The 27,092-nt window shown below is 33.8% G+C and overlaps 1 protein-coding gene across 4 annotated transcripts in view; it reads left to right on the top strand.

Annotated features, from left to right (window-relative positions):
- The first annotated feature begins 4,613 nt into the window (after positions 1–4,613).
- The window catches only part of LOC110378409 (cadherin-89D), a 64,956-nt gene continuing 42,477 nt past the window's right edge, over positions 4,614–27,092 (top strand). For all 4 annotated transcript variants that reach the window (XM_049836970.2, XM_049836969.2, XM_049836968.2 and 1 more), the window contains exons 1-2: positions 4,614–4,821; positions 9,978–10,136. In XM_049836970.2, coding sequence (XP_049692927.2) covers positions 10,076–10,136 — 61 coding nt within the window. In that variant the 5' untranslated portion in view covers positions 4,614–4,821; positions 9,978–10,075. The remainder of the gene's footprint in view (positions 4,822–9,977; positions 10,137–27,092) is intronic.

Raw genomic sequence — 27,092 nt, 5'->3', positions numbered from 1 at the left:
CACTTTTTAAAGGACAAACGTAGAAACTTAAATTCATTTAAAGTTATTTATTAGAAAGTTCCGTTATTTGTTTCTTTTCAACACGATAACTATTTTATTATTTTAGAATAAAGCAAACCTTCTGAAACGTATTTATATCGTGATCATATAAAATGCGTATTACGCATGCGCGGTGGGCGCGTGAGTTTGCGATGTTGAGTATTTGTATAGAGGTGACAGTATAAGTAGAATAATATTTGTTAGCTAATATTTAAAGAGATGTGAGAGAATGTGGTTGTTATGAATAGACTTAAATACGGTAAGTAAGATTACTTTTTGTTGTTATTATTTATTCTCATATTCTTTGTCTATTGTGATTCTACATGATCTTCGCATGTTATTATAGTATGTATCAATACATACAAACTGTAATACCTATTATTTTTAAAAAGAGTAACCATGGAGTTTCTTGCCCGTTCTTCTCCATAGGAAGCTACTCTTGGAATGGGCAACTAGAATCAACTTTATTTATATTTTTTGACGTTCATAAGTGCTTGTGAAAGCCTAAGTGAAAATAAATTATTTGACTTTGACTTTTTTTGTAATACTGCCTAACTAAGCATTTATAGATAAGACGTTTAATGGAATTTCAATATTTTGCGTATGTCACGCATTATAATATCACACCCGCTTACCGTGATCAAATAGCCTTTAGCTTTTCTCGATAAGCTATTTAACATTCAAATAATTTTTAAACATAGTTCAAACAAACTCTTCAGCTTTGTAGTATCAGTATACTTATAATTCAAAAATGTTATTTGCACAAGAGAAAAATCTTTAGCTTACTAGGGTATCACTACAAGACGAAAACTCTCAACACGGTGCTCACAGCTCCATACAGATCTGTTTGCACACAAGCACAATAAAGCCCTATCGTCAAGAATATGTAGTAACACAACATTAGATGGAGGATGTCGCCGGCGCATGAAATTGTCCACTGGCTTCCTAGTTTATAACTCAATACAGATATAACTATACCTGGCTATTTACATGTCGATGTGCGCTTCCATGGAGGTCTGATTTACATAATATTTATACTAGCTTCAGGTATTGGTATAATCAGGGGAATATTTATTGCTTCTGACTCCTGGGTAAAGCTCTGCTATGTTTTCTGCTATGTTGTTGTTTAGGTATATCTCTACATATTATTTCCTTTTCTTGGTCAAGTATGGATTGCATCGAAATTATTTTCAAGATTTTATTTTTAATAGCGTGCCTAATAAATGCGCAAAGAAGATTCTTTGTTATCAATACTTTCAGGCTTTTCAGGTCTTAATAAGAAAATCACGTTTTTATTATGTTTTAGCTGATTGAGGTCTTTTGGAAATCAACTCAATACGAGTATTTAACTTTAAACCACCTCTTAGATTCTTAAAGACACCTTTACATAAGGAATGTATAAAAAAGTGGTACAACAACCAATGATTTTCTTTGACAGCAGAGACAGCCAAAACTTGTATAACACGCAGTTTATTAAAATCCGGGTCACATGCAACATATGTTTAGCTCATTATAATCCACACAACTTGATACTAAGTAAAATATATTTACATTTCGCGTGACTTACTCGAACATCCCTCGTGCTCAAATATTACTCGACTGCAGAAGTCGTTTATACATTGTTGTTATGTAAATAGATGTCGTATATTTTTAAGGCACATTAATTGAGTAAACAATAGTCCCGGTAGAATCTTTAAAATCTAACTATATGAGTTTGTTTGCTTAAAAGCGCTAATCTCAAAAACTATTACTCTAATTTGAAAAAGTATTTCTTTGTTAGATATGCTTTTTATGGAGAAAATTACTTTACATGGTATGCTAAAATATTGCGACGGGGCACAAGTGAAGCCACTGGTGGAAGCTAGGTATCTGCTTGTGTAAATTGTACTTTAAAGTGTAATGTAAGAAGTCGGCAAAACCTTCTGCAGTCGGGTAACAAAAATAATGCATAGTTCACTAGGTTGAGTACCCATGCACGTGTGACCGAAACCGGCTCGTTTCACTAGTTCTGTGGGCGATAGTTTGATTAATTTGTAAGTTTTTACGTTCTATTGGGAAACCTTATTGTTTTGAACTCGCGTGACCTGCTGAGGTAATTAATTACTACGAGTTCTTTTGTTTCTAGATTTATAGACGGCTGCCTGTCGTGTTTATGGAAAGTATTAGTCGTTTTTGTAGAAAAGTTGTGTTTGATGGTAAGTGGTTTGACGATGGTGGTTGAGATTATTGAACTTTGCTGATGAGAAAAGTAATTGGTAACAATGATTGAATTTGATCTGGAATATAATCTTGTATATTGGCTAAAATATTAAAATATTTATCAAAGTTATTAAAATTAGTTTTATTTATAGAAACGAGTATTACGAAAGCAGATTGGCAGAATAATTGTATACTAGAAATATTAATAAAAAATATATTTAATTAAGAAAAGCACTCTTTATAATATAAACAATCTTTATTTTATGGCTAAAACTCAGCTGACTAAATAAACTATTATGCAAGCTAATGCATAAACATTGCACTCCAACTTTTTACTTGATATTATGTAGATTTTTCGAATTTACGTAACTCGACGCGACTTATTTTCACTTTTCAGTGCAAATCTCCGTCTCAACTTAATTAAATTAAATATTAAAATAGTGTTAATGTGATATATTGGAGTTTGTGAATTTAAAAGGATCTGTGTCAATGGTATGCAGAAATATTAAAAACATTTAATCATAATAATGTTTGGTGGCCTGGATGTTAAACGCCTTGAAATCATTACTTCGTATGTCAACTTCAAAGTTATAACTATTCAAGTATTATGTTTCATTACTTAACTACACATAAGTATTTTATATTAAGTTTCACCCGAAAATATTCGCAATGACTGATTGGATCACAATTAACCAACGCAATAATTACTGACTGAGGCAAAAAAATAAACTTTAACTTTCTTATAGGTACGTAGTTCTTTTGTGTATTACCATAAGAACATGGGTACATACAAGCCATCAAATGTGAAATCCGCGTAAAACCGCACGACGGAGCATGTATGGCACGATGAATGGCAATGGAACGCATTATCGTGACTCCCGCGCAAGTTGGGCAAACGCCAGGCGTGCGCGCGCGCTTTCTAATGAGCTTATGTTACTGAAGGGCGAAAGTGGGAATTTATTAAGGGTTTCATTGGTTAGTAACATAATAATCCTACTAATATTATAAACGCGAAAGTTTGTATGTATGGATGTATGGATGTTTGTTACTCTTTCACGCAAAAACTACTGAATGGATTTGAATGAAACTTTACCGCAATATAGCTTATACATCAGAATAACACATAGGCTACAATTTGTAAACATATTGTTCGAAATACTAAACCTGCGCAGACGAAGTCGCGGGCACCAGCTAGTATTATATAATTTATGAGTATATCTGGTAGTTTTGTAAATCAAGCAATCGTCAAGATAAATTCGTGTACCTGGATAAAGTTGTCTTCATCAATTAGTTGGCTATCTAACACAAAAATAATGTATACTCAAATCGGACCAGTATTTCCTGAGATAGTACATGCAAGCATCAAATCTCGAATATTAATAAAATTACATCAGTCTTAAATTGATGAAGACTGCCTAAGGACCTAAGTTAAAATACAACAGAGCTTAACAATGAAATAAACGATCTAAAAACATACATATGCATCTCATAATCTCATCTCCAACATGATACATCATTGTTAATACTGATTTCTCTTTACTTAATCTTATATTTATTTTACATGCACTTGCACTCGGTAACAACGCTGTAAGTGTCTCGTTTTATTTCAAAGTAAGCGACATCATAATGGCGGGTGAGACTTACAACAGTTTATGAATGTCAGTGTCTTACTTCTTTTATGAATAGAGAGTTTACTTGCTCGAGTTAACACGTAAGCTTTATATTTTCAAATAATAGTAGGTAATTAGTAATTTAAGTAACATATAAATAAGCTTTTTTTAACCGATTTCCCAAAAAGGAAGAGGCTATATTAATTTCCATTGAAAGCACCTTTGTTTAATATGTAGAACCACTTTTAAACTTTGGCACATTTTTTTAAACAATAAAATCGACAAGTTCTTGTCTTTATTATTAAACTAAAACTTTCTATTTTAATACTACTCTGGTTGCTAAAAATACAGCTAAATAACTGTTGCATTTTTAAGTTTTTAGAACGGTATTTTAAATACAAAAATCATTGAGATCACAAAATATTCAGTCACCAATTAGTTGACCGTGTTAATTTATTCACGAAGACCTGAATCCTACTGACTCATACAAAATGATACCTACTACCTACTGTCAAAAAATGTTTAACTAGTTTTCATTAAAAACGGTACTGTACAACTCCTAAGAATAGTGCGCCTAATAAAATCGATGTTATTTAAAACATTTACCTACAAAATCAAAGACCAAAATATATTTGCGAATTCCAACTCCACAATACACATGCATTGGCACTCATCTTCACCTTTCATCCATTACATAAAAATCGCGTTAATATGACATTCAAAAGTTACATCAGACGTATTGGTTTTGTTGCGCGGGAGTTCACCAACCCAGTCGCGTTCCGTTCGACGCAGCCGTATGACGTGCCGTGTTCTGAATTCAAAGATTTGACGCTTTCTGTCACGCGGAAATTTTATGTCAAATATTTTGATTTATTTTTTTACTTTTTTTTTGTTTCTGATTCTTAAAAGAGTGTAACGTGATTGTGATTTTTTTCTGTTCTATTTTTTGGATTTGCTTTTTTTCTGGATAGGGGTGAGTTGTATTTATAAATATTTTAAAATTATTTTACTGTATGGTTAAGGAGTTTTAAACTGTTTTGAGAATTTTTTTAAACAACTTTTATTTAGAATAAATAAAATTTGTGTGCTGCGGTTGCGCTTTGAGCTTTAGCGGTTTAATGCGGTTTTACAGTTTTATCGTAAAAACGTATGTTATAAAAATCGATCTACTTACATATTTAAGTAAATATCATCGATACTTAATAATACACTTCTTGAATTCAAAGACAGACAATTTTTCTGCGTAATTAGTTTTAACTCTGCTCAGTCACGTCTTTAAAAACCTTAACAGTTATCAAACTGCCAGTTAAAATGTGCATACAGCTACTTGTAGTCCAGTAATGTGCTCTAACTGTAAGAAAGATGTTATCTCTCATTAAAATGATGGAACCACTCACTGAAATGACGCTTCAAAACTTAAATTGGTTAAACATATGGAATTTATCTGGATGCGTGCATTCAAACATAATAAGGAACATATTATTCATTCTTCAATATAGGAATTCAGATTATAATAATATACTTTTAAAAATCACTAAAATTATCAATCAGGAATAGCCAAAATAAATATGAAAATGTATTTTAAAATGAGCCTTCATCAGTGATAGTTAAATAAAAATGTTTGTGCCAGTAAATGGGTTAAAACCTGCAGTTAACTGCTTGTCTGTGAGTTACTGGTCAAAGAGAAAATATACTGCTGCGCGTTAATAATTTACTTCAATATTATAATACATTAGAGTTAACGATATACATAATTACGGCGGTTAGTTTTCTTATAAATTCCGTGAAATGAAACGTTCGGCTTCTATCGACGTGAAAGTTTCTATGAAATCTTATAATATTGTTAATGTAAGTGATAGAAAAATTACGAAGATAAAATTGTATAAGACTATCAACTAGCTCTGAGCGTTTTTGCCAGCGTCCCGTAGAAATTACTCTGGGTACTTGTATAAGTAAATTGTATAAATTGGCTATCTTGAACACTGAAAAAAATATTTCAGTGTTCTTGAGAAAAGCGCGTTCAAACAAAGCTTCAATCAGTACAATAGAGTTACTAACAAAGATCCTGAGATTGGATGCTTTTGTGAATTATCTTTTTGTTATCAGTACAGTAGCTTTTAGGTTACAGAAAAAAATCATAGTAATAGCGTAGAGCATTAAAAGCGACTGTTCGCCAATATAAAAAGATACATTAATAATCATTATCGCTAATTTACAAACGATAGTCGATGAATATGTAAACATTAAATTGTAATATGTTATTCAATGCTTCCATAACGTTACATAATGAATTTTAAGGTATTGAGGCCATTTGCATATCTAAGTCTTATTCGACGTCAGAGATACACATCTTATGTGAAAGTATTATAAAATATCTATAGAATTATTTGCTATAGTGTAAAGTTTTGGAATACAAGCGGTTTCCTGCGATTTCCGTGAAAATTGCTTGCACTTGGATGAAATATAGCCTATGTCACCCGCGGAAAGTGTAGCTTTCCATCAGTGAAAGAATTGTAAAAATTGGTGTACCTAATAAAGTCTATCTATTTCGTAATCCTATTGATATTGACGCAGACAGCAAAGCAAAGCACGTCAGTGATCAAAGAAAGTGCAGCAGCAAATAAATATTATAAAAACAATACAATAAAATAAAAGTAGAAAGTGCTAGCAAAGTTATAAATCTGGTTCTATTGTATCTAAAATTAAGTCTCTTTCGATTCTAGATAGTATTTTATAATTCCATATTTTGAGTTTTACTTTAATTTTATGAAAATCTTAAAGAAATTAAATACGTACGTAATGTCCACGTAATTTTATATCAGAACATTAAAATTGAGTTTTAAATCCAAATATTTTAATTACCATGAGATGGTTAAGGCAGTAGAAACCACGTGCATTAACTGGTATTAATTATAATATATGCGAGTATGTACATTCGTCGTTATTTTTACAATAGAAGAGTTCATTAGATTGCACAGCTCAGCGTTTAAATAGGCCTTGCATAGTTATTACTGAACAGTTAACGTGATTCGTGCATTATTCATAATTCTTTGCTCGACTTGCGCAAGACCATATTTTGTTATTTACATTATGTACTTTTTGCGGAAATATGTTGTTTTATTCATGTGGTTCCGTAGTGTACTTATTTGTCAATTTACATTATCTATTGCTCTGTACCCTTCTTTTGATGATTATTGTAGTATCAAAGGCCTAGTTATAATAATATATGAACAAAAAACTAATTTTATTTTACTATTTACATGAAGAGAATTTACATAGAATACTTTGACAAATAAGACAAGTTATCATGTCCATGGTGTTTTATGGTAACTAGTGGACAGCCCACCTGATGTTATGGTGTCACTTTCTTTTGTAAACATCTACAATAGCAAGGTCATACAGATGAGTATCTTTTCCCGTGACCAAACCTAAATTGACACATAGAGGTATAATAATTATTCCTGCTTTATATCTTTACCGGTCGTAATTATAAACAGATTGCGAAAGTCTTAGTTTATAGTGTTGCCCTTAATTAGGTAAAGGTCAAATGAGTATAGAGTAGACTAGAAAGTGATCTTAATATAGTTGGGAAACAGGTAAGCGAATGATGATGTAGTATTTAATTTTCCCAACGAAACTTCTTCAGGACACTTGTACGACACTAAATTGTCAAGTGTCTTTTTTAAATCGGAATCATTAGGTTATTGTAACGGATCCCTAAAATTATAATAAGCAGAACGAATGTCCATTGTGTGTCTGTCCATAGTAATAGAGTAACATTTTTGTGAAACAAATGTACGCAATCATTTCCGCTACAACCTGTTCAGTGAGACATAATAACAAATACCATGTTTACTATGAAAGTTTATTGTTTTTAGAAATGACGATTGTACAACAATGTTTGTATAGGCCTTCGCATATTATTTTAGTTTCTTTTGCCCCGTAAAATCTACCTCGGGCACAAAAACCATATTATGTACATCGGGGTATAAAAATATCGTAGGTAGTTTTCCTGGATAAATGCTCTATCTAATATTAAGAGATTGTTTTTAATGAGACTAATGGTTCTTGTGATTAGCAATTTCTGACAAACAAACTCTTCAGCTTTAAAACATTGTTACAGATGTAACAACATATGTATTTTCGGTGATCCTCTGTGAGTTTCTGACAATTTAACGAGTATAGCCTTTCAAATTCATTTATTCGATGAGCCTCCCATTCGATGAATTCCCGCAAGGGATCTTTTGCGGATCTTGCAAATCATTGTCAATTATTGTTTTCTTGCGTTAGATAAGAGATAGAAATAGTTTACTTTATCCTAAAATAATAATTATGAATTCGGATGTACCATCGTTTCTTACACTTTCTTTACAATTACTTGTTGGAGAAATCAAAATAAATACTAGTGATTAGAAGTGTAAGATCGTAAGTCATTTCTAGTGTATCAAGTGTATAGTGATTACAAAGTTTTTGCTCGAGCACGTTAATAAGCAGCTGAAGCTCACGATAATGTTCAGTTAGCTTATCAAGGTTAATTGATTATTTATTTACTCTTCGATTATGAGATATTACATTTTAGTATGTTATGAAAAATACTTGCATATGCTCTAAAGTTCAGGATGATAAGAGATAACAACTTTCCAAATATTCATATCAGGAATAATTTGAGATAATTTTAAACAAACGAATAATCGCCGTTCTTTGCCACCTTATTGAGCTTTCGAGAGTATATCCATACTTTGCTTGAGATTTGCTCACCTAGCAAAGATTCATTCACCCACAACGGGATGGCTCATATTAAGATTTCCTATACAATTACTTGTAGATGTATCCATACTATGCTATAGCAGCCAGAAATAAAAAAAAATCCGTATTGAGAAATTCCTCCTTTTTGGGAAGTCAGCTAAAATATTATATCCCATAATTACTATCACCCAATAATATTACTATTACCTAACATACAGCATATATTTTGAGATGTGCGCACGCATCGTAAAGTAATGAATCTTCAATGAACCGCGGCGGGTACCGTACGCTGCGCGCGCGCCGTTACTCCCGCCAGTCCTTGTAATACGAGTGAATTTATGTGCTTAATCGATACTTGAGATTTTGTTTTGTATTATGTAATTGTCCTATTGAAAGTATGAGTTCTGATAACAGTTATTTTATCAATGTCGTTATTAGTTAGTTGGCCGCTACGAAGCATTTCCTACAATATAAATAAATTGTTGGCTGTTTTCAGTAATTTATAGGAGTAGAATTTACAGTAATTTTGTCATTTTTAGTTATGTATAGTATTCATTGAAATGTTCAATAGCAAACTTTTTGCCATGTTAAAACAAACAAGCAATTAACAAGATAATGGACCAAACTCACAAAAAAATTTAAACATTTACTGAAGAATTATTTTCAAAAAGTCCAAAATAAAATTCATCAAAGGTTGAAAAAAAACTTAATATTCAAATAATGAACTTCAATAGCTACAATAATTGCCGATGGTCCCTGAAGCTCCCGCATGTGGTCGCACGTACAGTTGTATGTAACGGTACCGCGCGTACAGCCTGCAGGCTTCGCTCAACTTTCCCAGCTCGATATTATATTACAGAGCTTATGAGCTTGAAGGTTCAGTATTAAGTATCGTGGAAATTGAGATTATTTGTCGCTTTCGGTACAAATCACTGGAAGCCAGTCAAAGCATGTATTCGAGCGTTTTCACTACATCCAGTTTCATATTTATTTTGAGATGAGAAATCATCATAAGCCCCCTGTATCAGATTTTTACTGAGTAAACCCTACCAATTTCCTTCTTTGTGTACCAGAGTTGAGATTAGTCTTCCGAACAATCCCACAGCCCAGTCTGGTTTCACCAAGATATACTACACGTGATGACACTTCCATAACAATCAAATGTGGCTGTGAAAATATACTCAATATATCTAAGCGATATGAGCGAAACATTTAAATAATTAATTAACTTCATTATTAAATCTACTTTTCCGAATGAAAGACATCAACGCGTAATTGTTCATAGCATTTCTACAAGGCTCATGTTTAGTTAATATTATGCCTTACTTTATTTACTTATCTTATTGAATATTTTCACTAACCTATAACATAATTTGTTCGCAGGTGAACAATGGACCAGTGACAGTGCAAACAGTGCGTGACAGTGACAAGATGGTGGGCTGATGACTATCGGCTGAGGCAGGCTGTGTGTGATCGTCACGATGTGTGATAAGAGATATCTGATTGTTGTTGTCGTGGCTGTGCTGGTGAAGCAGGCTTTGTGTAAGTACATATTTACTTTTTAATTTCAGGTGTAGGTATTATAAATTAAACACTAAGGGCGAGTCGTCGTAACATAATGAGGGTTTTTGAATTTTTTTCTGCCACCGGGTGGCGCCACGTATGCGTCTGGTCCAAACAGCTGTCAAATAGTATGGAATTGTAGGTGCCGAACTTATTGTTTATTGAAATTCTGTTATATTGGAAGTTTTATTGATTTTATTATGGACTACGGTCAGAATAAGGTTTCCGAACTAAAAATTGAGCTAAGAGAGAGGGTGCAAAAGTCACTGGTACTAAGGAAAAGCTTGTTGAAAAATTTGTTAACACAATATGATTTAGTTTTTTTTATTAACTCAACCGCAATAGTAAAACAATAATGCAGTGCTTTAATTATAAAATAAAAAAAAACACTAAAATCGTTCACTATTCATAGTAAAGATAAGCACTTTGACAGTTATCTGGATCTGACGACTCGGTGCTGCCACCTCGTGGATTGCCATTTTAGAAAACCCTCATTATCGTCGCCATATGAATTATATTATTGTATAATTCGTCTATGGAGTCTTGTCGGCTCTTCTCCATGAGACCAACTGTTTGGAACCGTGCAACTCACTAGTGTGACGTTTCATGAGCCTGCAAAGGCCTATTTGAAATAAAACCATTTGACTTTGAATATTTTGTAAAAACTGCAGTTCATCAATTATTACACTTACATTTTCTACTACTTACTCATAATGTCCACATCAACTTTCATAACAGCAAATAAAACCAAATTTGGCGCCATAACAAAGACTCAAAATATTCATTAAATCGCCATAACTTCGAAATAAAGAACTTATAACTCCATAGAGCACGTAACTTTAATCTAAATAGTTAGTTTTTATGACAGAATTATTCGCTTAATTACAAACAAACTTAGTTCAGCCGCTTTCCAACTTTCTCCGACGATTTTGTTTCAAACCGATTTGCTCTGCGATAAAACTCAAGGCTTTGTGAGATTGTCCGATATCTGTGTACAAGTCGGGTATATTGTTTATAATGCTATCTAGACAATTGAGGAAAAGATAAGTTGTTTTAACTCCTGTATAGCAAGTGTTTATTTATAAAAAACAGCCGCTAAACACGAAATATTATCTACAGATTGTATCAAAATACCTATCTCCGTTAAAAATAAAGAATTTTGTTAAAAATACAAGCAATAGGTAGGTATAGCAAGATAATATCTGGAAAGTATCAAAAATACCACTATCAAATTATTGCTAATCTTACATTTGCATCTAGTATTTAGCTATGAACAAATTGCATTATAGGTAATAATTACTCAATAGGTCTAACTCAGTTAAAAATGTCTGCTATGAAATATGGTGTAACGAGTTAATTTTTATTCCAACTGTACTTATAAAACATTATAATTTTAGCTTTATTTTTATTATAATTAAGATTGAAATGTTCACAACTGAGTGGTGATAGTAAATGTTCGCTCTTGTTCTGTATAATGAATGATCTTATCAATAATCTACAGTACTATACCGTACCGTACCGTAACGATGCAGACAGCCCGTAATCTCCAAATAGAATTAGGAACTTAATAGATTGTATCTTATAAATAAATAATAGCTTCCGTGTGTTTGTTTTTAGAAAATAGTCGATGGCTTGCTACTTTTTAAATTTTTAGATAATTAAGATTTTGGCACCAACTTCCTGAATGATTTTTTACGGGAAAGTTTTTTTGGAATTGTTGTGTAATGAGTTTTTATATGAATAAATCAGTTGTTGTCAAGCACTGACGTCTATTACTACATGGTGGCAGCGGTGATGAAATTTTTTTCAAAATTTATTATAAAATACGTATTTTGGTGCAATTTTATCGACAAAAATAATGGAACACGCTCGCCCACCATCCGAGTTGAGTTTGGACGGCGGTCCTGCAAGCCGCGCAGAGGCGTGGAAACGGTGGCGACAACAACTCACGCTGTTCCTGAAAGCTTCGGGTGCCTATACAGAGACTGCTGGGGTTCAGGCGAGTCTACTGGTAAATTTAATTGGTCCGGAAGGTTTTGACATATACCAAACATTTACGTTCGATAAGGAGGAGGATCGAGATGATATCAGAATTTTACTTGAGAAGTTCGATAGTTTTTTTGTTTCAAAATTAAATATTACACTAATTCGATACAAATTTTTCACTCGGAACCAAGAGGAAGGCGAATCAATCCAACAGTATGTTACTGCGTTACGCCTCCTTTCGAAAAATTGTAACTTCAAAGAGCTTGAGGACGAATTGATCAAAGATAGAATTGTGTGTGGCATTCGAAGTTTAAGGGTGAGAGATCGGCTGTTGAGATGTGAGGATCTGAATCTCGACAAAGCTGTAAAACTATGCCAAGCCGAGGAAATATCCAGGGAATCCGAGCAGCAGATGGATGCTGTTGGCACGAGTTCGGGAGTGGCGCAGGTGGACGTGGTTGGCGCGCAGCGGCGACGAGGTCGCGGGAGTGCCGGTGGCGGCCGGCGAGGCGCGCGCAGGGGCGCAGCGCCCAGCCCGCATCTATGTGCTCGCTGCGGGGGCCTGTCACCGCGCTGTCAGGCTGGAAATTGTCCAGCGAATCAATGCACGTGTTTCGTGTGTGGAAATTGTGGTCACTTTGCGAAGGTGTGCAAAGCGAATGCGTTTTATAAAGGTGGTGGTACAGCGCGCGTATGCGACATTAAACACCGAAGTGAGTCAGAGTCGGATGATGGTGATTCATTTTTTATTTCCATGATTGAGGAAAACAAACGACTAGGTGAGTGGTTTGAAATATTATCGTGTGGCAGTGGTACCGAGAAGTTCAAACTTGACACTGGTGCCGACATAAATGTTATGTCATTTGAGAGATTTTTAGAATTAGGTTTAGATGTTAGCATTTTGAAATGTAATAAAGTTATAAAGTTACAATCTTACAGTGGCGATGTAATACCGGTAAAGGGAACGTGCTATATAGCTTGTGTTTATAAAGGTAAACAATATGAACTGAAATTTGCTATAGCCGATATGAAATGTCAGAGTGTGTTGGGACGGATATCGTGCATACAATTGAATTTGATTAAGCGGATTCATTCATTAAATTTGTCTCAATATGATGACTTGTTCGATGGTATAGGATGTTTGCCTGGTCCATTGACTAGGGCAAAAGCTAAACTATTTACTAGTATTGAATCTTTATTTTAGAGTCTTGTTTCATTTTAATTTTCTTTCAATTAATTGTGTTAGGTTTTTGTTCCCTGAGAATTTTAAGATTTATGTTATTTTAAGATTTATGTTATTTAAAGATTTATGTTATTTTAAGGGGGGAAGTGTATGTGTGTTATGTTCTTAAAAGGGGAGTTGTTGTGTAATGAGTTTTTATATGAATAAATCAGTTGTTGTCAAGCACTGACGTCTATTACTACAGGAATATTTATTTTGGACATATCAAAATGAAAGAGCTAAAAACAAAATAAAAATAAAACCTACATAAATTGTGAACAAGATATTTAGCGCAAATTGACCGGACATCTGAAAGTACTAATAATATACAGATAAAGCTGTAATTAACTACTAATTAACAAGAACCAAAAACAAACAAACACCAATCATAATTCTATCACCAAACAAACACACATCTGACCCACAAATCATCTTCCATACAAGTTAATGACCAGTCACCGCCCGTCAAAACTGATTGAAAGTAAATTGCCTTCATTATCACGCGCTGCTTACCCCAAGAGTCAGGAGTTATGTAGACCGGCACCAGATATCATCAGACCATACATACGCAGTGGTCTACTCTAACGTGAAAACGAAAGTTCCAAAACAATTGTTGTTTTTTTGGAAACGGTAGCACACATTTTGTGGGAATTTCTTGTGAGTGAATGATGAAGTGTGAAGGTGTTATATTGTTTTTGTATGGCCTAAATTACTTTAATGTTTAGTTGAGCATTTTTTCCCACTCTTCACCGGCAAGTATTCTGCAGATTGTGAGCCGCAGTTTACTTTTCATTATCACTACCTATGCCTTGAATATGAATAGGTATACTTATCGCAGCAAAATAACTCAAAAACCAGCCAGCAAAGTTAAGTCTGGTCTTATTCTATCTCGGTTTCTTAGAGAGATATCAAATAGCACATCTTTATTAGAATTTTATGTAATATACTTTTGTAATTTCATCAGAATAGTCACATTTATTTGATCTATGTATTTTGTAACTATACTATTGTAAAAACCAATTTTTATTTGTACAATACTCTGTACCAAATGAAAAGAATGGCTAGTATCTAGTATTCTAGTATCAATAGCTACGTTCACCTGTCTATTGTCTGGCAGCTGTATGCAGTTCAGCCTTGCAGTCTTATCACTGCAGATTGCATCTCTATTATATTCACTGCGAAGATATTTTGTACGTCTAATATAAATTGTGTAAGATTATTTAACACTCCTCGAATTACAAAATCTAGATTTTATGTCTAGTCATCTATATCTACTAATGTTATCAGGAGGTTAAGTCTTTTTCATAATCAAAAATATAAACTATAAACTAAGACATTGTGCAATAAACTAGTTAATACAATAATTTATTAACCTTTCAAACCAATTGAATAACCAACTAAAAACAAAAAGAAAGCCAAAAGAAATGTATCATAATAACGTATGATACATTACAGCATTAAGCATTAAAATTACTTTACGTATAATTTAATAACCTCTAAATTAACTGTAGTCGGTAACTAGACAGTTTTATATCCCAACTCATAAGACTTTATATAAACATTCATTCTATGTATAATGTTCATATAATGTGAACATTAAACTTCGGTATAACTAAGCAAATTACTTTATGAAGACAAAACATCAAATAAAAGGTAATTAGGAATGACGTATGTTTTCTAGAGTATATTTTATTACACTTTTACATACTTTATTAGAACGATAAATTCTTTGATTTGTACCCAAAAGTACCCATGCTCAATACCTAGAAATTAATAAAAAAAATTAAGGTAAATAACAGTAACAGATAAATAATATCAAAATATCCGTAGTAATGTGAACAAAAACTCAAAAGTTATTTTTGATATGCAAGTTTAATCGTAAAATTACTACTCCTAAATCAATTAGATATTAATAGAAGTACCTATTATAAAATCTTTTGCATCACATTAACAAAATACTTTCGGTGACCCAGAAATCAATCTGAAGTTATTTCTAACTGACGACTAAACCAGTATACATAAATACTCTTAACAAGTCATTACCTTTTGACATTCGCGTCTACTTGAACCAATACACTGCGCCCGCGCAACCTTGCATAATTCATCCGAACGTTAAGTGTTTCAAATATTCCGATTGAGCAAAAACATTAATGTTTGATTTTGAATGACATTTGATTGTTTTATTGGTTGTAGAAGTTTTAATTGGTGGGATATTTTAGTTTTTACAATTACAGAGTTTAAAAATATCTTAAATTATAAAGACTGACGGATTAAATATATTGTTTTATCCAAACGTGTTTCTGTTAGATATAACTATTTAAGATTGAAAACCTGAAGAACCTGAAACGTACGCTCATGAGTCGTAAGCAGAGTAAACACCAAACAACCTCATAAGCGCGAAACTTTATTAAGAAACGATATAAAAATATAATAGATAAGATGAAAGGGAAAGCGAATAAAATATCGGAAATCTAGATAATTAACTAAATTCGATATAATTTCAATTGACATACACTGCCGCCTACGTTTTCCGCGTTGCCAAGCAAATTATAAGTCCAATCCTATAATCAGTAAATAAGGTTTTAATATCCCAGACACACCCAGTTCCTGTATTGGTAGAACTCTAATTATCTTGTACTAGCAATGGCACACGGTTTCACTTCACAGTTCCTTAAAGTTGTCTGGATAAAACCGTTCATTATGTCACCTATTTTAATTAGTTCCAAGATTTATTACTAAAAAAAGTGTACCGAGTATCTTTCTGTCTTAAATAACTGCGACGTATTCATACAAATAGGCAGTCAATATCTTTTAATTTTTATGATCTCATAATATGATAGACCAAGATTGGCAAGCTGACCCAACCATTGTTTGGGGAAAGACTAGGTAGATAGATAGGTCTGTATAACCATAGGTAGTGATTCTACAAAAAAATATTTAACAAATACAAAAAAGAGACGTAGGTATTCAAATCTACAAACGCGAACAAACACGTATACATATACACAAACAAACTTTTCATCTAATTTCTTAGACTGTCTGAGAAATCCCACAGTCATACATTTGAGAATGCTGACTAGCCGTGCAATACAGGAAACTTCGTGCAATACTTACCCTTAATTAAACCAGTCGGTATAATGTGGCTGAGATTTCAGAAACACATACTAGCTACATTCCATGGTTATTCCATAAGTATGAGATGTTTAGTGAGTTTTGCGAAAGAAGTTAAAAAGTGCTTTCAATTAAAAGGTTCGTCAACATAAGTGTTATTAACGTCATCGGTTTAATTAAATATACTCCTCTTATTAATTGAGCCGTATTAATGTTCTGAGTCTTTGATTTTATCATTATTGTTAAGGGTCAATTGAAGGTGACATTTTTTTCTACTACAAACGGATATCTGAGTTTAACAGTTAATCACTGCGCATCTATATGTTCTACATACCTAACTTTATGTTCTAACACCTAACTTTATGTTATAATTACAAAGGTACGTGCCTACTGCCTACTGTCGGCCTAACATCACAGGCGGAGTAATTATTTTTATATAATTTTCTTCTAATGGCGTCTCTTTAAAACATTACTATAACTGCGAAAGTTACGTAAGCACAGTTAGTTTGATCTTTAGCGTTGACTCTTGACCTTAAATTACAAGTTTTTCGACATGAAACAGCTTGAGTACGCCTAACGCGTCGCAAATGGTACATTACAATGCATTAGCAGTTTACTTCACTCTCACTTGCAAATAACTTTCGGATGGACAATCCTTTTGTATAAATTACTAGTAATTTTACTTGTGATGTCATGAACTTAGAAAGTAAATGCAAAATCGTCAAGGTAATACTTACCTTATATCTCCGCAGATTCGCTTTCGTCCTGAGAGAACTGCTTCCCACACCTGAAAAAATAAATTAATAAATATACTATGTTGTTGTTAAAATTGTTGTTGTTAAAACTATCTATATTTGCTTATGCTATTATTTATATTACCATGCGTTTGTGGAAGTATAACAATCATATACGCATATATCGACACATTCAAACTTCTATAATATCATAGTGTGAGGTCATATTCTCTCGCCAGGTTTCGAATCCGCACACGTGTTATTCGCACTCATTGTATTAGTACTTGGTTATCAAACTCATGCTGATCATTAAATATCACTTATACATACTCAGTCTAGACACCGATACATTGACCTCATACACACATCATTAACGCTTCAGATATCTCTAATCAAACTCCGATCAGTCGGTCAATCCATTCAAAGCAAACCAAGGCCTAAGTTTCGAACCCTTTTTCTTAGAAAAGTTAATCTTTTATTATGAAAGTTTTATTATGAAAGTTAATCTTTATTTCTTCATCAGGTAATTATTTATGCCTTAGACTGACGACAGCTGCCCTTGTGTAAGACTTATGAAACAGATCTCTAAAAATTAAGCGGAAGAATATTTAGGGCAGTTGCTTCAAATGGTCATACTAATTTATGTTTGGTAAATAGTGATAAAAAATATAATTGATAGTTGTTGGAAATCTATTTTTAAGCTACGTTTTGCTTGATGCCTGCAAGGGTAAACAACACTCTTCATTCCCAATAAAGTGCTTTTAAGTTTTTATTAAGAGTTAACGAATGAGATTGATAGATATGTTAATAACTAGTACTTAGGTATACACACATATGCAAAAGTTCAATATCCAATTTCGAGAATTGTTAATAAACTGTTCATGAGTTCAGTGGCATTATTAACAATTTTTTAAAATTATTTCCTGTATTTGCATTTGAGTTTATTTTGCTTAGTTCTAAAGAGAATCCACTGATTATAATTTTCCTAGTAATCCGGCAATAAAATACATAGTGATCGTTACTTGTTTCTATCGTGTGACATTTAACTCAGAGCCAGCTTAACTTAATACTTCCCGAGGATATGAGTACTTGCAGGTAAAACTCAATATAAAATAAGCGACAGAAACCAATCACTTTCAAACTAATTTACTAGTGCTTGTTGGCCATTCAATTTATTTCGTCATCAGTTTAACTATCGAGTAATAGTTTCAACAGATTATCTGCAATTTTCCTTAACTAATTTGGTCATGTTAAACAGAACAAAAAGTTAAGACTTATCCACATACTCCAGTTAACTACATCTCGCAACACTATTGACAGTAATCACTGCAATCCGTCTTAACCACTAGACCTATAAGCCTCGTCAACAATCTTCAAGGTCTAATTATTAAGATAATCTTCCAGCCATAACTGCCTTGTTAACAGATTATTCCAAAAACCACTTCAACTATTACATAAAACCTTATGAAATGTTCTACAGCCCTTGACAACACTAAAGAAGCCATAATTCATAGGAAAAAATAACCTGAACTACTCCCATGGATTTCTCTAAGCCGAGCAAATTAATTAACGAAGAAAGGAGGCGGCGTGTCATCGCCATTATGCCATAAGCTAAACAAAAGTGGGCTATGACTGCACCACTTTATACTTAGCAAACATAGACTATACTGAGCCTTATTGCTCAGGCAATAGAGTGGTATCAACCGCAGATTAGGTGGTCTAACAACAGCAAGATCTTGTGCAGCTGATCATCTCAACTTTGAATCTTATTCCGTTATGTTAAAGGTTATGTTGATAGCATGATAATATGTGTTTTACACTCGTGGGACACGGCTTACTTAGCGACTAACAATAAAGAAATGGCGTCTAGTTTTATTGTTCCGTTTTCATTGAATTACTTTACGTTTGTTTTGTAAAGTCATTTCCTACGGGAAGTAGGGAAGTGCTATCTTTATGATGATTCTGAGCAATTTATTAGTTGTTAAGTATTTTAATGGTGTTATGAGTATAAACTGGTTACCGGTTTCACGCTTGTATGTACTAAGATGCAATTTTCTAGTAAATATTTGTGATGTTCTGGTTCTGATTGTTTATTTGTCTTCATATCAGAAAGCTCTTTAGAAAAAAAATATTAAATAGGTGGGTAACAGAAGAAAGTTTTCATATAACAAAGTAAAATTCAGACTTGGTTTTAGACAAAGCCCAGTTAGCTTTCTCTATTAAGTTAATGTTATAAAACCTCAAAGGCCTATAATATTTTAGCGTAAAGAACTTAAAATTATTTAAGTACTCGAAATATCTTCCATACACCGCTCATTAGCCGACATACCACTAGTTAAGAGTAACTAAACGTCGAGGCAGTATTAATAAAGCGTCGCAAAAAGCGTTTAGTTGCAACCTGACAGTGTCGAAACAGCTCACATGTTTATACGGTAACAGTCCTGTCCTCAATTCATGCGAAAACCACTTAAGTTTATTAACTTGTCTTGGATTTACGAGCTTAGATCGATATGTTCATAGACTACTAAATTATATACCGCGACTATGCTTTTTAAGTTGAGCGTCGCAACATACTACCCTTCGGAAACTTTTTATTCATCCACCTCCATTTCTAATAACAGTTTATGTTAACTAAATCATTCCTGTCGAATTGGGCTAGAAAAAAATATAAAATAAATACCACAGTTATTTACTTAGCAACTTTAAATAAATTAAGCGTGTCGAAAATAACAGTATTGAAAGAAAAAAAGCAAAAGGAACGGGTCTGGTTATATTGGTCAGGCCGCCACCAAGCGCCCACTCCCGGCCGCTATCCCGCTACTGCCCGATACGGGGACTTTTGGCTGCTGGGTTTCCCCCCTGGCCCGATTCGCCCCTCCTCAGTCGACCTGCACCCCCCGGACTCCTCCTGGGGGTCCATGTCTATACCAGGCTTAGTGTGGACGTCCAGTCAACATGGGCCACTAAGCGGCAGGGTTCCGGACCTCAAACCATCCCTCGGTCCCGACCTCCGTGTCGCCGGATTACAGGAGGTGCCACGCTCCCGGTCGAGATGAGGGTTGAAATACTCGACCCCTTTCTTGTAGTGGTCGGGATTTCGAATCTCAGGTAGCTTTATTAAAATACTTTTTTTCGGATTTTTAATTTTTTTGCATATTTTTTACTTTTGGAATTTTCAATATCTTTTAGTGTGAACTTTTTAAACTTTGGTGTGTTCTTATGGGCGCATTTGCAAATTAACTGATACAATCATAATATTGTTAAGATTGCTTGCCTAAATTATTCACCATACAAAGTTGAGACAGAGTCGATTTGTTCTAAATATTTCAAGTACTTACTTTGTATAGTCGTGGACTGCTTATTTCATTTAAATAGATGATGATTTGAAACGGTTGTTTAGCGTGAAATTGTGATTAACGCTATTGAAATTGAAAATAGACATTATATTGTGAACTTGAATGATATCTTTTTTCATTTGATTTCTATTCATTATATTGATTGGGATATTACCACGATATTACTAACTGCTAGCTGCGTAGTATTTTGTAGTTTCTTTTTTTGTATTAATTTTGGTCACTTGAAATTGCAAAGAATTGGATAGTTAACATACAGCATTAATAAAGGGTATCAAAAGTCTACCACAACTCTGCTTGCCTCAAAAACTTCAAGCGTAAAGATATTTTCTATATGTTCAGTAGCTTCCATATAACCAGGTGTTGGAAGCTAGCGTTCAATTGGCCATCCATCACTCGTCGAGTCGATCGTAACTCGACTTTTACCTTCATAGTAAATTCCAACTTGTCTGTATTTCCTGCTAGCTAGCTACTATTGTAAAAGGGATGTAACAGATAAGATTAGACTTTTCTTGTATGTATTTTTTGTATTTTCCCCTTGGTTCAAATACGGCCAAAAGTCATTATTAGAGTAGTGAAAACACCTTTGATATTGATGAATTCATACGTTCTTGAATACAGGTACCTATGCAAATATGAACATACCACCGTCGCGGTCGTTTGTTTTAGGTTTCGATGTTGTTTTCTTGAAATATATAGGGTTATCTATTTGATCCTCCGTATAATTACTGCTTTGATGTGAGTACTATGATGGTATTATGTCATAGAACTTGTTTGTGCTAAGATATAAAAGGATTCAATTTTATTTTAGAGTTATTTTGCTCTTAGCCGCAATATTACTATTGGTACAAATATCAAACTTTACTAGACAGTCATAGCCAATCAATCCCTACATAACAGGTCATTACAATATTTCCAAGAAAATATAATCTTTTATACATTCCCAACTCATCTAACAAATCCATTTCATACAAGTATTTCTATCGAAGTGCAATAGCGTGCATCAAAGCTCCGCGCGATGCATCAGGTCGATGGCATCGGCACTGCGGCAAAAACTGAGGAAGTGCACCTGCGCGCGCGCCGTGCAATAACACGAGAACAGCTGACTGGGAGGAAAAACGGGAGATGTCCGCATTCCCTGGGAGATTGGATGCGGGATTCGCTTTGAAGGGCGATGGGCGATGCTTATTGACTTTTTTTATTAGGAGAAATGTCATCAGCGTTTACCACCGTGCTAGTTGGTTTCAAACTTAGTCATATGTCATAAAAACATTGGCCTCTAAAGTATACCATTCCGTACAATCACGATTGTCCTGTACATTACAATAGTACTTCAGCGTACAAGAATGTTAATTTATTGTAGGTCAGGCACCGGGTTGCTTTGTAAAAGATTCTAAAACCCACAAACCGTTTCAAACCTACCTACCTAGGAAGCAAACCTAACAAACGCCGTGCATGGTTTGCCAAAAAACATCTCAAACACTTTCGTCTCGACCAACTTCATTTCTTCAATAACAAACTCAAGTAAAGTTTGTCAACAAACAAGTAACAGTGACCTATCAGTGCTACTGACCTCTGACGGAAAAACATAAAAAAGAACCATAAAATACGTAAAAGTACGATCTTTAGCCATTACCGGTGAACCGTAGATAAGATTATAAATTCCCCGGGTATAGCGTGACGGGAGTATTTTTTCTCACGTACTAGTGTGTTGTAATGATAGCATTAGTGCAGTTAGTATCGGTCACGTAGTTTATGGATGAGTCGCGTCTTGGTTTGTGCTAATATTGGTAACAATAAATAACTCAACTTTTTTTAGTTGCGGCCATACATTTGTTTATTTTTTGGGCCGGAGGTTTGAATGTGGACGTAACACTATGAATCCCAATGATATAAAATAGAAGAGGTTCAACTCCTCGATAAAGAGATTTCCAAAATATGTTACGAAAGATAATATATTAAGAAACAGATTGAAGTTATTTCGTGTAAACGACAAAAGAAGTTAAGTTGAATATTATAATAGTTGCATATGCATTAAAACAAACTGGCAAAGAAACGTCAACGCCACCATATCCACTTAGTAAAAAATAACAAATTCAGAATAAATAATTAAAAGCTTAATTATGTAAATTCTTCACAAGTTACATCACAAAATATAAATAAATAATGAATAAACAAACGTTTTCCCTCTGATAGTGATCTTATAATACGATTTCCAAAGAAAGCGGTAAGCGCGTGCGTGGCCAATGGTTGAAAGTTCAAGATCTTTTATGTAATAGCTATTACTGTAATAGTCTGTAATATTCACGGCTCAAAAATCCTTTAGATACTGAAAATGTAAATTGTTTTATTTTTGAATGGTCTTGCGAGTAACAAATTTTAAATGTTTAGATGACATTTGACACGAAAGTAAACATCAATAATATGGAGTAGTTCTTGTTATGTGGTGGTTCTAATAAGAGATTAGTTGCTGGATAATTGCATAATGCAGCTAGTAATTTCAAAGGTCAAATACCTTTGATATCGGGTGGCCAGATAAGGAATATAAATGACCCCTCATTTGATTGGGCTAGTAAAAAGAAGAACGTACTTATAAACTGCGCTTAGAATGTTATATTATCTCTGATAGGAAACCCATAAACATCTTTGCAAGCATAAATCCGTTTGAAAACTATTCAAAACCGTTGGCTATAGAAATTAAAATTAATTACATAAATGTACAAACGAAAGCCTCGAGAAAGCGTGTGAAACTTGATAGCAAAACGAATCCTAATGAAAAGATATTTTTGCAATTACAGTAAGCGTTACTAATTTACCTTATGTACATATTTACTCAAAAAGTACTTTTACAAAGTAACTACGTACGTATAGGTAGAATTTTGGAGAAAGCTTTCATAATTTAATGAAAAGACAGAATCATCTCCTCAACATTAACGTGCTCTCCGATGCACGGGTGTATCTATCACCAACTTGCAGACTCCAGTCTGCTTTCTGAAAGTTTCTAAAGCACAAAGCAATTACAAAAGTACATAGCAGTCGCACTGCGCGACAACCAGACCGATGAAGCAGTATAAAATAACGAAGGATGAAAAAAAAACACTGTCTGTTGATAACTACCAAACATTAAATAAACACGCTTTAACTATTACATGATTAAGATGCTATTAGTTTGAATAGTAACTTCCTCAGACAAGGCGCGAAGGAAGCAATAAAACTATGGCGTGGAACAACTGCCGGCAAGCGAGTTACAATATGAACACATTAACAGTAACAACTTTATTAGAACTATTAAGAGCTTATAGTTATACTAGTTGTAGCCTGCGGGTATGCTCGTGGTAGAATACTGAACGCGGTCTTGTAATCGCGCTTGTAATATTGTCTGCATAAATTGTTGAGCTATTGCTTGGCCTCTGAGGCGTCTTAGGTAGGAGTGATCTTCTAAAACAACTAGATTATTTAAATCCTGTGAATCCAAGTAATATCCTAGTCGGAAAAAACCCAGTGTCGATAATTATAGTTTATAGGAAGCAAAAGCGGACCATTAAAGTTTGTAGGTATACAATTCATGTACTAGTATCACATAGAAGTACGTAGCCCTATTAAAGGTTCCTATTTTCAAAACATCAAAAAACTAAGCTGTACTAAGATACGAATTATCAGCTCACGTTTCACGTTATTTTAATTTTTTTATTTTTAATTCACGTTAACGTCTAACAACATTTTATTTATTAACCGTTTCCAGTCATTTAATTTCTCCAAGCAAACACAAGACAGCCTTTTTATCAGCACCGTAGACACCAACACCACAGTTAAATGAAACTTGACATTAATCACTGAAACGGATCTCTATATCTTTATCCTCGCGATAAGAAGTAAACTAACTTGTTAAGCGTTTGAGAGTATAGCGAGTGACAAGTTAATATTTTTACTGAGACTGTTATTTTCTTGCGCGGGTACTTGGTGGTCTGCAACCCACGCCACGTTTAAAGAAAGTTACTTTACAATTACATATTAGTAAAGGCAACAAATGTATAATATATTTTTAACAAACTTTGAGGGGCCCTAAAAGTTATGTGAATCTGTTTTTCCCTCTCTCAGTGTTTTGTGATTCAATCGATTCATTTTCGAGACATGTTTCAATTGCCATTGGTTATTAAAGGTAAAGTTATAGGGTGTTAATTAAATAAAATGACGACCTTGGTCCAATTATCAAATTCGTAAATTATGAACACGTGATAAAATATTCCAAAAAAAAATCCATTGAAAATATAAAACCCACATGCAATATGCAACAGGTATGGAAATGAAACTCAAAAAAGTAAAAGTACGGTACATCTGATGGGTTGTAAGGTACCGACAAGGTCAAAAGCCTCATGATGATATAATAACGGGCCTGACCTACGTTTCGATTTCTACCGGAACCCGTTAGGCCTTCTTGATTACTTTTCATTTCAAATGTTGGTACTTATTTTATTTGCTGTCATTACAGTAGCATTACTTAGGTTTTGATTAGAGTTGGAAGTTGATGGTTTTCTGTCTAGATAGCGGAAATATGTGATATTGCAAATGAGATGTTGTAATGTGGGATCAGGTAATTCTGATGTTTTATTTACCGTTTTAAATCTAAAGAGATATTGCAATTTTGAAAAAAGTTTACACTATATCATCTATCTAGCTTTTTTCCGAGTATCTTAACGTCTTCTTCCAGTTTAATCGAATACAGCTAAGTTCCACTGCGATAACGATTGCCTTATGATTATTTTATGCCTTATTATACATGTTCAAATGTCATACGGAAGCCATCAATTTAACATGCTTTCCGAAACACGGATAAACTCGCCGTTTTATCATCGATCCTTATCCTTATGATCGATCGACCCGTACTGTGGTAACTTAATTGCGAGCTTCTCCTTTAAACTTATTTTTAATTGCTTAATCTTTTTAATTATTTTCAAGCTTTTAAAGAAACAGGTTTACTCTGTGACAGCCGTTTATTCAGTAAATCATTATCTACAATTTGCCTCATTTATCTACCGTTAAACGATCGGACGTCGTGTGTATTTATAATGTAAGTTATTCCAAGTCATTTCCCGATTGACACCAGTGAATATTTTCCCATGGATTTTTTGCTTGACGCCTCGAGACGTTAATGGGTGTGTACTTGTACCTTGTGTGAGTTCTAGCTATGGGCTTAAATAAGTTCTCCGATCGAAAATATTATAATCTTTACGTAGTGTCGTGGCCAAAATTTTAAGTAAGAATCTGTTTAAAAATGTTATTATTTTTAATTAAATACAAGATTAAATCAATCAATTTATCATTTGCCTATAAACTATACGGCATAAACGCATGTCACATGGCCCCGCATGCTAAATATGATAAACACCCAAAAGGTTACATCCATATAGAGAACCTAAATGACCGATGCTAATAAAATAATCATTCAACACCTCTAAAACACACAAGTTTATTGCTCCTCAACTTAGGCCCCTCTAAAAGTTCACTCATCTATCTTCAACACCTATTACTATCTGAAGCACGTGTATCCGTCCATACACGTCTTAGTAAGTCTAACAAGTTTGTTCAGAAAAATCTACACTAGTGACATAATAACGGATATTAGCTGACTCCGCTAATTATAGCCAAGTACGAGAAAAAAACGAAAGTGGTCGCACCGGACCGCGCCGGTTGACTCACAATCATATAAATTATAATGCTTTATACTAACTGCTTGTTGATTCATCCTTACTAATGTTCTAAATGTTAATAAACCTGCCCTTGTGCAATTTGATAGCGTTACTGCACATAATTTCTTAAGTAGGTAATACTTGAGCAAAAAAGATTACCCAAAATTGACGCTGCAAGTGAAATTGCAAGGTGTAACTGAAATATTTCCGAAAACCGGTATCATCAGTGTAAATGCAGCACTGTTAAGAATTTTCTTGGAGTACCCTTAACTTTTACAAACAAGATCCCGTTCCACATAAGGCTAATAATTTGAAGAGTTTGACACGCCAATTAATTTCACATTAATATCGCTCAGGCTGACAACGGTGACACAAGTATTAGCACTAACGGATCTGTATTGGAAAGGATATGAAAGCAACAAACGGACAGACAGATAGTCATCTATAATGTTAGTGAAAGCCTCCCTTTACTGTCCGTTGTACGGGACTATAGGCTGTAATAAGCGAGGGCTTTATTTAATAAATTGTAGACAACAAAGCGGTGATTTCAAATATAGGACAGATAGAGGAGTGTCGTGGTATTGAATTTGCCTTTGTTTTATATCTATAGCTTAGAACGCTGTTAGTAAATTGATAAGAAGAAAAAGGTGTAAGACATTTTTGCGAAAAGTAAGTACCTAGTTGGCAAATTATTTATCTGGATGCCAAGAACTGTACTTCTTGAAATCATTTAGTAGCAAGCAAATTGTTTGTAGTTCACCATTAAAATCTGACACTACTTTGTGTGTAATTTTGCGTCTTATGTCTTTGTTAACTTGCAATATTTTAGTAATTAACAACCA

The sequence above is a fragment of the Helicoverpa armigera genome, chromosome 14 (assembly GCF_030705265.1).
Source record: "Helicoverpa armigera isolate CAAS_96S chromosome 14, ASM3070526v1, whole genome shotgun sequence".
In the NCBI taxonomy this organism is placed as follows: domain Eukaryota; kingdom Metazoa; phylum Arthropoda; class Insecta; order Lepidoptera; family Noctuidae; genus Helicoverpa; species Helicoverpa armigera.
Note: the sequence above shows the minus strand (reverse complement) of the source record. Positions and strands in the feature narration are given on the sequence as shown.